Source organism: Salvia splendens, chromosome 17 (assembly GCF_004379255.2).
Source record: "Salvia splendens isolate huo1 chromosome 17, SspV2, whole genome shotgun sequence".
In the NCBI taxonomy this organism is placed as follows: Eukaryota; Viridiplantae; Streptophyta; class Magnoliopsida; order Lamiales; family Lamiaceae; genus Salvia; species Salvia splendens.
Genome location: NC_056048.1, coordinates 25,978,680 through 25,991,415, shown reverse-complemented (window position 1 = coordinate 25,991,415; position 12,736 = coordinate 25,978,680). Strand labels below are relative to the sequence as shown.

The window sequence follows — 12,736 nt, the reverse complement described above, 5'->3', positions numbered from 1 at the left end:
TCATGGCATAAAATTAAAAATCCAAATGGTAGAGTTAGGTTGCATTAGCAATTTAAAAAAAAAAACGCTACTTAACTTACCCACCATTAGAAATCAACAATTTTCGGATGAAATTGACTATCAATGACTCTTCTCCCCCAATCGTAAAGCAGAAACAATAGAGCAGAAAATGGAGAAATTTCAGCAACATCAATGGTCGAGAGCTGTGAAATCACGGTTATCTTACAAGAACGCCACAATTCTTGTCTGCTTATTCAACATCACCACTGTTCTTCTCTTGCTACATGGCTTCCTCTATTCTCCCTCTTCCAAATCGCCCATCTCTAATAAAGGTCTCATATTTCTTAATTTCCTCTCTTGTTATCAAATTTTATCAAAGTATGTTTTCTTCTTGTTTTGATTTTAGATATAGGGTTTCCGCTTCTGTGGGTTTCTGCCGTTTATGCGAAATTAGGGGGTTTATTTTCTGACTGTATCAAATCTTGAAGAAATTAATTAGCTATGCTTTCGAAGATTTGGGTTTAGGCTAGAAATATTAATTGTTGAACTAATTGATTGCTATCTGAAATTCTGTTTTCCTCTAGGAAATTAGTTGAAATAAATTAGGGAGCATAAATTTGATTGGATTTGATTCATGATTTTGCAATGTGGAATTAAAGATGAGATTTTTATGTGGATTTATTACTTGAAGGGTTGCCATTGTTTCAAATGTGTTAAGAATTATAATGGGGGATGCTTGTTCCATGCTTCCATTTGTGTAGTTGTAAATGATCAAATTCCATGAAGCCAAAGCTTGATTGAATCAGTTCACTTTATATAAATTTAGTAACGTGGATTCTTCGCTTCAACCTTATTGCTTGTTGTAGTTTTTGCCTCTTGTAGCTGAAATTAATTATGTTGTATATTCTGTAAAACAAAAGGTTTGTTTGCTTCTAAACTTGGATGTGCTGCTGATTCTTTGTGGCACAGCTCTATACAGGCATATAAAGGAATCCGAAGACATAAGACGCACTTTGATTCCTCGTGATCTCATCAAGAGAGTGAGTATTCTCACTATTCCGTGCCTTCTGAACTAGTACACTACTATGTTATAATAATGCATCTCGATTAACCAAAAAGTAGCTGCTCTTCCAAGTTTGATCTCTTAGTTTTATAGCATCTGAAAAACACTTCAATTTTCTGGTTAGGTTAGAGAAATTGGAGAGGATGTGTATGTCGAAACAGAACAAATCCCTCAGAAAGATGCGAAGCAGACAGCTGCAGTGGACCTTAGATCAAGATTGAATAATTTCCGTTCGTATTCAGATGCAGGCAGCAACAAAGGTGATTCCCTTTCAATTTCCTTCTTGTGACGCCCGTCACTTCTCTTGTCTTTATTCGTTGGCTTCATTATCCTGTTTAAGATTGTTGGGTATCGGTGGTGCACTCCCGAACTCTACATTAGTATGATATTGTCCGCTTTGGGCAAAGCCCTCACGGTTTTGCTCTTGGAGTACTCCCCAAAAGGCCTCATACTAATGGAGTTGGGGTAGCACATTTATACTCTTGGGGTACTCCCCAAAAGGCCTCATACTAATGGAGTTGGGGTAGCACATTTATATGCTTGCAACTCATGTGGGATATGGTTTGCTTCACCACAATCCTCCTCTCAAACCAAGACCACCAGACCAAGACCACATGTCTGCGCCCCCATGTTACAGGTCACCAGGTCACCACAGGTCTTGGTCGAGCTCACGCAGACACATCGGAGAACTTGCAAGGGCAACCCACCGAACCCCGAGCCACACAGGCCCAGCCCTTGAACCAGGGCTCTGATACCACTGTTGGGTATCGGTGGCGCACACCCGAAATCCACATTAGTATGATATTGTCCGCTTTGGGTAAAGCCCTCACGGTTTTGCTCTTGGGGTACTCCCCAAAAAGCCTCATACTAATGGGAGTTGGGGTAGCACATTTGTATGCTTGCAACCCTTGTCCATTCTCCGATGTGTGATATGGTTTGCTTCACCACAAAGATGTTAGTTGGTGATGTGATTAGCATCCCCAGGATACAAGGTTCATGATAGTTTTGTAGTGAGAAAAAGTGAAACACTATGCGGGAGTTCAAGTTTCGTCTATTATAACGGTGTAAGCATCTGCAGCACTTGAGGAGTGGCGCAAGCGGAAGATGGAGAGGGCGAGGCAACGTTCTTTGGTGAAGGATGGAACGGCCAGCTCCCAGCCCTATTGAACTCTTGTAAAGTTCTGATCGTTGAACCTGTGCTGCATGTTTGTTGCTCGATGATCGTCATTCCACCAACTAGATCATCGTAATGTATGTATATCTCTTGAATACTTTTAATATGTTCATGCTGTGTAATGTAATACTCTCTATCCCTAAAAAATAGACTAGTTTTACCATTTTAGGTCATCCAATAAAATTAGACCAATTCTAATGATGTGGTCTCATTCTCGATTAACAATACTCAAATCATGTTTTCTTTCTATCTCTCTTACTCCCTCCGTCCCCCAATTTGAGTCACTCTTTTCCATTTCGGGCCGTCCCCGAATAAGAGTCACTCTTCCCACTTACCATTTTTAGACATCAAAATTACCCTTTATTACACAAAAAGTCAAAGGAGCCCCACATTTCACTACCTAACTCCATTTATTACACCACACATTCAAACTTTTCCTTAAAACTCGTGCCGAGTCAAAGAGTGACTCAAATTGGGGGACGGAGGGAGTACTTTTTAGGAGACGGGCGTTATAACCAATGTATCTTTGTGTAACATTTTTTATTGCATCGATGCTACTTGTTAAGATTAATTGAATATTTTGGCCAATTATATTCATGGAAATGGTGAAATTTGCAAGTATAGAAGTTCAGATGTGGCAATTATCTATATATGCAACATGGGATTAAAAAAAAGTGGGAATTGCTAACTTTTTAAATGGAAGATTCAACTTAACAATATGAATTTATTTAAAAAAATTTCTTAATTAAAACATTAAATTTATACATTACTATTCCCTCCGTTCTACCGAAGATGACCCAATTTCTTTTTTAGTTTATCCCACACATTGATCCATCACAATTTAATCTAACTTTATCAAATAACCAATTGAATGAGAATTAAACCCGAACACATTTTTATAGCTTGAAAACTACACAAGACAGACCAAATTTAACCCAAAAATGCTTGAAAATGCCGATTTATCACCAACATTGATAAACTAACACAACAATAAAATCTAAAATACTTAAAATGTATGCATCAAATCTCGAGGAAAACATAATACAATTAGATTCTCGTCATTATACAAACTCAAGCTTACTATGATCATTAAAATTTTGTTTGAGATATCTTTAGAAATGTAAGCACAATAGCACAAATGAGAAATGGGAGACAAAGAGAGAGAATTGGGAGATTGAAGAGAGAAACTCTTGTTAACACAAGAATGGGGTGAATGTAAGTGATGATAGAAGGGGGTATTTATAGATAAAAATAGGGGGAAAATGGATGAATTTGAATTCAAAATCATAACTAAAAAAAATTTGAATTTCGGTCGAAACCGGCGGTTTTGGTGTAAAACCGCCGGAACCGCCGGTTTGGTCAACAAACGTCTGCAAAACCGCTGCCAACCTGCAACGTGTCAGCCTCGTGTTCCGCACCGGAAACCGCCGGTTTTCGCGGTTAACCGGTCAAAAAACAGCTAGTTTCGACCGACAAAACCGCCTGAAAAAGCTGCGCAACGCTGACGCCTCGGATACCTCGCCGGAACCGTGAAACCGTCGGTTAACCGGCGGTTCGGTGACAGTTCCGGTTCAAAAAATCTTTAACTGGAACCGGACCGCGGTTCCAAATGCGACGGTTTCTGTTCGAAAAAATTGCCACAGGTCCGGTTCGGCGGTTAACCGCCAGAACCGGAAACCGTGGGCATGTCTACTCCTAGCTTGTTTCGGATTACTTGTTCACATGAATCCTAAAGTTTAATTATTTTTCAGTATTTATCGGGACGTGTTGATTTTACGCTCTCACGCAGCTGATCACTGATCGTGGAATTTTACACCTAGGATAAGTTGATCACGTCTCTTAGGCTCTACTCACAAACCCTCACTCCTACAGTCGCATAGTAAGCTCGGGATTGGCTTCTAAGAACGTTCAACACACAAGATCCACCCCGGATTATCCTCTGATCAGTTTTAGCCTAGGGTTCCTTATCTATGTTAGCTCCCTACTCCAAGTTAAAGAGACACTGAAGTTAATGCCATTACCAGATTAAGTTTCCTAGAAAAAAACAACACATATTGAAATAAAAACATAGATAAGAACCAAAATACGGAAATCAATCAAAACACAATCATAGATTCATATTTACAAGCTTCCCTAACTAACTAGGAATAATTCCTAAAATCTAGCCACTCATAGTGGGCAACAATACAAGAAAACAAGTAAATGCTATCATATGGGCAAGATTAGGGAAGAATTAGCCACAAGCTTCTTCTTATTCCTCCCAAAAATGGACTCCAAACCTTTTTCTCTCTCTAAAAATCGCCTCCAGCTGTCAAAAGATGTCTTGGAAGTCGTGCCATAGCTATTTAAATAGTTAGGGCTTAAAAAACAGGCCCAGTATTATTTGCCCGGTCAGGCGATCTGCACAGTGCACAACGCCCGGTCGAGCATTTTTTCTGACTCTCGAACAGGTCGGGCGTTTTGAACGCCCGATGCATTTTGCACTGCATTCCGCAGTCTTCGTAAAACAGCCGTATCTTCTTCTACCGGGCTCCGATTGAGGCTGCGAGGTATCCACACAAAGTTCTTTCGAAGGTGAATGCAATGGTGGACTTGTAGAAGCATTTTAAATTAATCTTGAAGGGCTGATTACTGATCAAATTCAGACATTTTTCCTTTCTCCTGTCTCTCTTAGAGCTTGGTCTTTTGTCCTATAATATATCAAAATGAGTTCATTTTTTAATCTTAAAAAGTATGTTAAGATAATGCAATAAAGGACTACAATTTGATTCACATCAGTTGTAAATAAGTTGATGTGTATCTGTAATGAGTTGGGGTCTTGAAGACAATTTTCTATAAATGGAAATGCTCATATTTTTATGGGACGGATGAAAATAGAAAAGTACAAATATTTTTATTGTAGTGGGACGGAAGAATTATTTATTACTACCTTCGTCCCGCATTAGGAGTCACATTTGCTTTTCTGCACTTATTTTATAAAAATTATACTAACAAATAGTTAAAGTGGAAAAATAGTAAAGTAAGAAAGAGAATTGGTAAGGTTATATAGATGATGAAGCTTTTATTATTTATTATTCCCTCCGTTCCACAAAAGATGTCACACTTGCGGGACGACACAAGATTTTAGGAGGTTTTGTTTTGTGTGTTAGATGGAGAGAGAAAATATAATTTTTATATTAATGTGAGAGAGAACTTTTTTCCAAAAATAGAAATGTAACATCTTTTGTGGCACAAACCAAAAAGGAAAAGTGTGACATTTATTAGAGCATCAACAATGGGGCGGACGATAGCGCGTTCGATGCGTCGGGCGTGATATCGTCCGCCATTGTGGCACCGCGGACGACGGACGATGCGTCGTCCGCGCCCGACGCTTAGTCCGCGGACTATAGGGCATCATCGTCCGCGCCATCGTCCGCCCACTGTGGGTGCCGCGGACGATGCAACGCGTTTTTGTTTTTTTTTTAATTATATAATTCAAAATTTGTTTATATATATACCATGGCTTCACTTTTCATTTGTAACTTTTCGATTCACTTTTCAACTCTCAAATTACGCTATACAATGGATTCCGGTGGATACAATATATAAGTTTGCATTTATATATTTGAAAACAGTTAAATTAATGAACAAAACAGTTAAAATGCTTAGGGCGCCCCACTGCAGGTGGAAGGACAGGAGGATAAAATGCTGACGTGGCGGTGCATAGGGCGGGCTTTAGGGCGCGCCTTAGGGCACCCCATTGTTGATGCTCTTATGGGACGGAGGGAGTACTACGTACCTCCGTCCCGCATTAGGAGTCACATTTGCTTTTCTGCACTTGTTTTATAAAAATGATACTAATAAATAGTTAAAGTGGAGAAATAATAAAGTAAGAGGAGAATAATGTAGAGTTACTTTACTCTTTCTCTACTTAACTATTTATTAGTATCATTTTTATAAAACAAGTGTAAAAAAGCAAATGTGACTCCTAATACGGGATGGAGTTACGAAGTAATAAATAATAGTACAAGCTTCATCATCTATATAACCTAACCAATTTTCTTTAACTCGCATCACACAAGTATCAATCAAAGCATATGTCAACAGATAACTTCGTCGTATTTCTCAATCAAAGCGTATAAAATATTATTTCATAGTATTAAGGCATATGACAAATAGAAAAAAGCTTATTTCACTACTCATCTTTGATGATCACAAAATATATACTTAGTCCAACCATGTTTGTTTCAAATATTCCCAAATTAATTGGACAAGCTTATTCATTTTTTTATATCATAAACTTATAAACATAATCAAGTAAGCATGTAAATACTCTTCAAACTTCAAACTTGGAAATTAAAATAAACTGAAATTGTTTATAAACTTAATAATTAATTCTCACAAAAGTCTCTTATGCATATTTGAATGTTTACATATTATGACACATCCTTCTTAATCTTCTTTCTATCCATATTTTTATTTGCATTTTTTTTGTTGGATCTTCAAGACAAGTCTAGGAAATTCAAATTCATGATCATAAGTTCATTGCTATCAAAGAAGCATAGCATAACAATAGTACATAAGAACAAAATAGAATTACATAACATATACTCCCATTTTGGTACAACCATATATTTTGACTGCTACATACCATTCAAAATGACTAAACCTCAAATGCATCGACCAACAAGGCAAGGATATGAGGCTTCAAAACCTTTTCTGGTTGAGTGTATCCATCCTCTTTGTCTTTGTAAGTAACATATGTTACGCGGTCATAATTGAGGATAAACATAAGAAGATCCCTAGATTTATAACAAGACGGCTTTAGCATCTCCTCGTTGGTATCTATCCATGCGTTAGTACATAATTCCATAAATTTGGCCATTGCTTCTTCTTTTGTCACACCATTTTCTTTCATGTAGCTTTCAACCCCAATGGCAAGTTGACCTCTCTTCGTCTCAAACTAAACACCACAAATAGTATTAAAAAACTATTCCCTAATTGAAAGGTATAGAGAAATGTATATGCATACCTCATAAGAACCTATGTCATCGAGTAAGCGACCTTTTATGAGTGTGGCAACATATATTTTAGGCTTCTCGCTTAGCCACTCGAAGTCTTCCTTTCGAATAGATCCTATTCCCATAAATAAAGAGGGGATCAAATAACCGCAGGTGCTGGTAATGAGACCAATCTTTAGATATTCCTCAAATGATGGCAAGTTACCCTCTAAGAACCACTTCGCCTCTTCAAAGTAGCCCCTTGCCAATTCCTTTAGCTATGGATCATATCATATCAAATTTGGTAAGAACACACACTTTTGTAAGAGTAATAGTAATAAAAATTTCCTTATACATAACACAAATCATACTCCTTCTATGACGTAGTGTGATGCGTAGGATCGTCCTTCCTTGGCCAATTCTTCATCAAATGGAATGTAGAGTTCCAAGATAGCTTTATAGAGAGGTCTCATGTACTCGGGGAGTCGAGGGATTTCTCCATCATCCCACCTTATAAGCAAGCACATAATAAGAATTGCATGGTTAAGTTATACATGCTTCGTATCATGATGAAGTGAAACTGAAGGGAAATAAATGGAATAAAGTAATAAAGAAATGAGTATAGGAAAAAATTAACAAACCTTTGACATGAAGGTAGAGATAAGATTGAAGTTGGGAATGAATGTAGGAAATAAATAACAAAACTTGGATGATTCATTCACTTGATAGGATGAAGTGATCTAATCTAGCTAGTAGAAATGCTGATTCCAAATGAAATGACGATTCAAGCATGTTGTTAGAGTTTTCCTCTGTATTGCCTCGGTGAAAACCTCAAGTACATCGATCGTACCATAAGCATCGTACGTGTCGTCTAATACAGATGACATCACAATGGCCTTGGTGAGACCGGTACGGGAATGAGAATACTGTGGCTCATGGTGCACTGCCATAGCCCAAAAGTAACACTCTACTATCCTATCTCTTGCATAAGGAAGTTTGGAGATAAGCCCTAATTCTTTCCACCACCTATATGTATATAGTATATAGCAATCAAGATTATTTGTAACTAGTATTATTAACACTACACATCTAATGGACTTTTTTTTATTGAAAATTAGGTTACCTTGAAACTTGCTGGAGCTCCTCTTTGTGCAGCATTTGCAATAGGTTAAAGTCTAATTTGGCAAACTTGATTAGGGTTTCATTTTTGTTCTCTTCTTCTTCATACACTGCGATGTAAATGCGTGCTTCAACTCTAGGAATCCCCAAGTGCAAGGGCTGCACTAGGGCATGCTCAACTTGCTTCTTGAGGGGTGATCTGAGGTTTGGCACCATTGATTTGAGGGTGGCCGTAGTAAAAGCTAGTGCGTCGTCTAGTATGGTTTCTCCATTCGTTCGAAGATATGAAGCTTCATACAAACTCAGCAAACCCTTCGCGTCGCTCTTAATGCTCTCTTTGAAATTCCCCTTCTCATCCATCCATTTACCAAATATTTCTGCTTAAAAAAATTCATATTAGTATAGACAAACTAAAACAAGAAAGGTATATATATAATACACATATATACCAGTAGATATACGGTGTCCATGCTGCCTGAACAGTCGAAAATGTAGAGCAACGGTGTACAAATCATAGGCTTCATCATCGTCATAATTAGTATTGAGATGGAAAAAGTGTTGCAACCTTTCTTCGATCTCGTTTTCAAAGTGATACGAAACGCCAAGGCGCTCGAGTGTGTCGATTACATTCATGGTGTCGATCATTTTTGTTTCTGGAGCTGTTAGCAGACTTCGAACATCATTTTTCATCACTTCAACTGCCTTGGAGTATTTTTCTATGACCTACAATGACAAATAATAATAAATGATAATCATTAGTTGCGTACCGAACAGAAGAGCTCATTCTGAAATACTAGCCTAGTACTCTCTCCGTCCACCAAGAATATGCACTATTTCCTTTTTAGTCTGTCCCACAAAAATATGCACTTTCCAATTTTGGAAACACTTTTCTCTCTAATGAGGTGGGACCACATTCCCACTTTTCTTTCCTTTTAATTACTTTTTCTCTCTACTTCTCTCTCATTTTACCAATTTTGCATTAAAATCGTGCCGAACCCAAAGTGCATATTATTTGGGGACAGAGTAGTTCCTAAAAATAACGTTGTGGTTGGTCACAATTGATTTTTTTGTCAAACCACCATTCTAAGTTAGTCCCAAATATCCTCGTTGGTCAAGACTAATTCCTTTGTCAAACCACCACTATTAGCCGTTAGGACTCTCAATTAAAGCATCAATTTTACAAACCACATAGAATAACTCGTCCCTAACCTAGTTTATGAAAGGAAAGAACTTTAATTTGTTCAAGAAATCTTTGTTCAACCTAGATAGGTAAAGTTAAAAAAAAGTGTAGATATAGATATATATTACTCCCTCCGTCTATCATTTAACGAGTCATTTTGAATCAGTATAAATTTTAAGAAATTGTTTGACTTTATGTGGAAAAAAAAAGAGAAAATAAATGGAATATGTGACCTATTTTTTATAGGTATTAGTTTTCTAATGGATTGAGAGTGCAAAAAATTAGTGGAATGTGGAATCCATATATCAAAAGGTGAAAAAAAAATAATTCTTTAACTCGTAGACAACCCAAAATGACAAAATGGTGGACAAAGAGAGTAATATACCTTGGAGTCAGAAACGTGATTGATGAATTGATCACCCCACAAGATCGGGGGAAAGTTGGACTTACGACGATCATGAGCCGCCATGTTTGTATGCAAATTCGAAATAAGAAGACAAGAGGTTTGGAAAGTGAGTGATGTTCTTAAACATGACACCATTAGCCATGTATATATAGGCAGAGGACTGAAAAAAGGTTAATTTCTCCGCGTGTTAACTAATACTCCAACTTGGATTCTTGGACTCAGAACGATCAGCCGCCATTTATGTATATAAAAATGTTTAATTTAAACTAAGATTGTATCTGCTCAGCCCTCCACTAGCTACAACTAGCTAGTGGCTAATTCAATAAGAGTGTCCACAATGGGGGAGCCGCGGCCAGCGGCTCGGTGCGCGGCCCCCCATTGCATAGAGCCGAGAGGCGGGGCGCAGGGCCGAGAGCCGAGGGCGAGCCGCGGCCGCGGCCTTCACGCGGCTGAGCCGTGTGAGCCGAGGCCCTCCACTGCAGCTGGCCGCGTTTCGCGGCTGGGCCGCGGAATTTAATTTTTTTTTTAATTTCGAAAATTCTTTATAAAATACTACACTTCCATTCCATTTTTCCAACTCCATTTTACTTCCATTTTCCTCCAATCTTTCCAATATTTCCTTCCAATTTCAATTCAACCTTGCAACTATTGATTCCGACGATGAACAATTCCAACAAGCGGTAGATATGGAGTTCCAAAACCTTGTTGCAGCGGTGCAACGTGAAGCCGACGAGGCGGAAGATGTGGCGGAGGCGGCGGCTGAGGCGGCGGTGGCAGTCCCTCGGCCATTCTATCATCGGCGGTATTTCGACCGTGATCATGCCGGGGCTGACCGCCGATTGATGGAAGACTACTTCGACGAGAACGCCCGTTATCCGCTAGAGGTTTTCCGTAGGCGATTCAGAATGTCGCAAAATCTCTTCGTCCATATAGCGACGTGTTTGGCACAGCGGTTCAAGTGCTTCAACTTGCGATATGATGCCACCGGCCGACCCGGCTTGTCAACATACCAGAAGTGTACGATGGCAATTAGGCAGCTTGCCTATGCCGGGCCTGCTGACATGTTCGACGAATACCTACAGATGGGCGAAACGACTGCCCTACAGACGTTGAGGCAGTTTTGCAGGGGCATTAAGGATATCTTCATAGGAGAGTATCTACGGAAGCCATCGGCCGATGATTGCCAGAGATTGATTGATATGCACGGGACTGCACATCATTTTCCAGGGATGTTTGGGAGCATCAATTGCATGCACTGGGAGTGGAGGAACTGTCCGGTGGCTTGGAAGGGGCAGTTCACTTCTGGTTTCAAAGGCAGACATCCCACGATGATTCTGGAAGCCATTGCTGATTACCGCTTGCGAATCTGGCATGCGTATTTTGGGGTCGCTGGATCGAACAACGACATCAACGTTCTACGATTGTCACACCTGTTCAATGACGAGAGCCGGGGTGAGGGTCCGCAAGTTAGATTCATGGCCAACGGCGCTCAGTACAACATGGGGTACTATTTGGCCGATGGGATATACCCTCGCTGGCCCGTGGTTGTGAAGACGATCCGACAACCCGTTGGGCCAAAGCAAACCTACTTCGCGAAAAAACAAGAGGGTGCTAGGAAGGATGTTGAGCGAGCTTTTAGTGTACTCCAAGCGCGATGGGCCATTATACGGTGTCCGGCTCGACAATGGCACGAAAATGATGTCGCAGACATCATGACTGCATGTATCATATTGCACAATATGATAATAGATGACGAAGGAGTTGCTGCAGAGCAATGGACACCGGAAGATGGTGCTAGTTCGAGCTCGGGTATTGCCATGGAGCCCCTGCAGATGGGTGTACCACGTAGTAATGAATACTTGATCCAGCGGTACACCGATATGCGGAGCCAAATATCGCATACATCATTGCAGGCTGATATGGTTGTAGAGGTCTGGAACCGTAGATGGGGCGCCGCAGAGTGATATGGGTTTTCGGGTTGTTTTTAAATTAGAAAACTTTCGTTGTATAATTTTCCTATTTTAATATAATACAACGAAGTTCTTGTTACATTTTGTTTTTAGGTTGTGAATTTTTTTATTTACAATCCAAATTATTTTATTTTAATTAAATTTATAAATATCATAAATATAAAGTCTAATAAAATTTAATATAGTTAAATTAAAAATAACATTAAAAAAAGCAAACAAATTATTTTTTTTGAGAGGGCCACATTTGGTGGCCCTTGTTGTTTTTGTTAAATTTTGTTTAATTACCACTGCAGAAGGCCACAAGAGAGCCACGAATGGTGGCCGGGCCACATTTGATGGCCTTCAAGGGCCACCATTGTGGACACCCTAATATTGACCTTAAAATTAGTCATTAATTAACTAGTTTAAATGTTTAATTAATAGGACGGCGCACATGTCTAAAATTGTTTCTTCACATGTGGTATATCTACTAAATAAGATGCTTACAAGATTTCTTTCACTCAAAATCAATTTTTACTCCCCTCAATTGGGTCTATTGCTAACAGGAGTATATTAGTTGTATTTTTTATTAAAGTAAAAAAGAAACGACTAATCAAGTTATAGTGAGAATAAATAAATTTTGTATAATTTAGTTCTTAACTAAATCATGTTTCATAAACGCTATAATTTTCCATGTAGTGAGTAGTTAAAAAATATAATACTCCCCATAACTACATAATAATTGACCGTGTCCACATTTGAAAAATAAATTATTAAAACATCTACGTCGAGTTAAATTAAAATGATTTATATTAGGTGTATGTGGAATAAAAAATTAAATGTAAAAAAATAAAACTAAATAGTGG

At 38.7% G+C, this 12,736-nt stretch overlaps 2 protein-coding genes across 2 annotated transcripts; one reads left to right on the top strand and one right to left on the bottom strand.

Moving 5' to 3' along the window:
- Positions 1–42: 42 nt before the first annotated feature.
- Positions 43–2,459, top strand: LOC121773426. The gene is made up of 4 exons (XM_042170285.1): positions 43–332; positions 970–1,040; positions 1,188–1,323; positions 2,142–2,459. The coding sequence occupies exons 1-4, from the start codon at positions 170–172 to the stop codon at positions 2,228–2,230; spliced, it is 459 nt and encodes a 152-aa protein (XP_042026219.1). The 5' UTR covers positions 43–169; the 3' UTR covers positions 2,231–2,459.
- Positions 2,460–6,730: 4,271 nt separating this feature from the next.
- Positions 6,731–10,104, bottom strand: LOC121773636 ((-)-5-epieremophilene synthase STPS3-like). The gene is made up of 8 exons (XM_042170530.1): positions 9,901–10,104; positions 8,785–9,058; positions 8,340–8,712; positions 8,024–8,242; positions 7,588–7,726; positions 7,443–7,494; positions 7,249–7,352; positions 6,731–7,179 (listed from the first exon to the last, which is right to left on the bottom strand). Exons 1-8 carry the CDS (start codon positions 10,054–10,056, stop codon positions 6,880–6,882), a joined length of 1,617 nt encoding a protein of 538 aa, XP_042026464.1. The 5' UTR covers positions 10,057–10,104; the 3' UTR covers positions 6,731–6,879.
- Between the last annotated feature and the right edge of the window lie 2,632 nt (positions 10,105–12,736).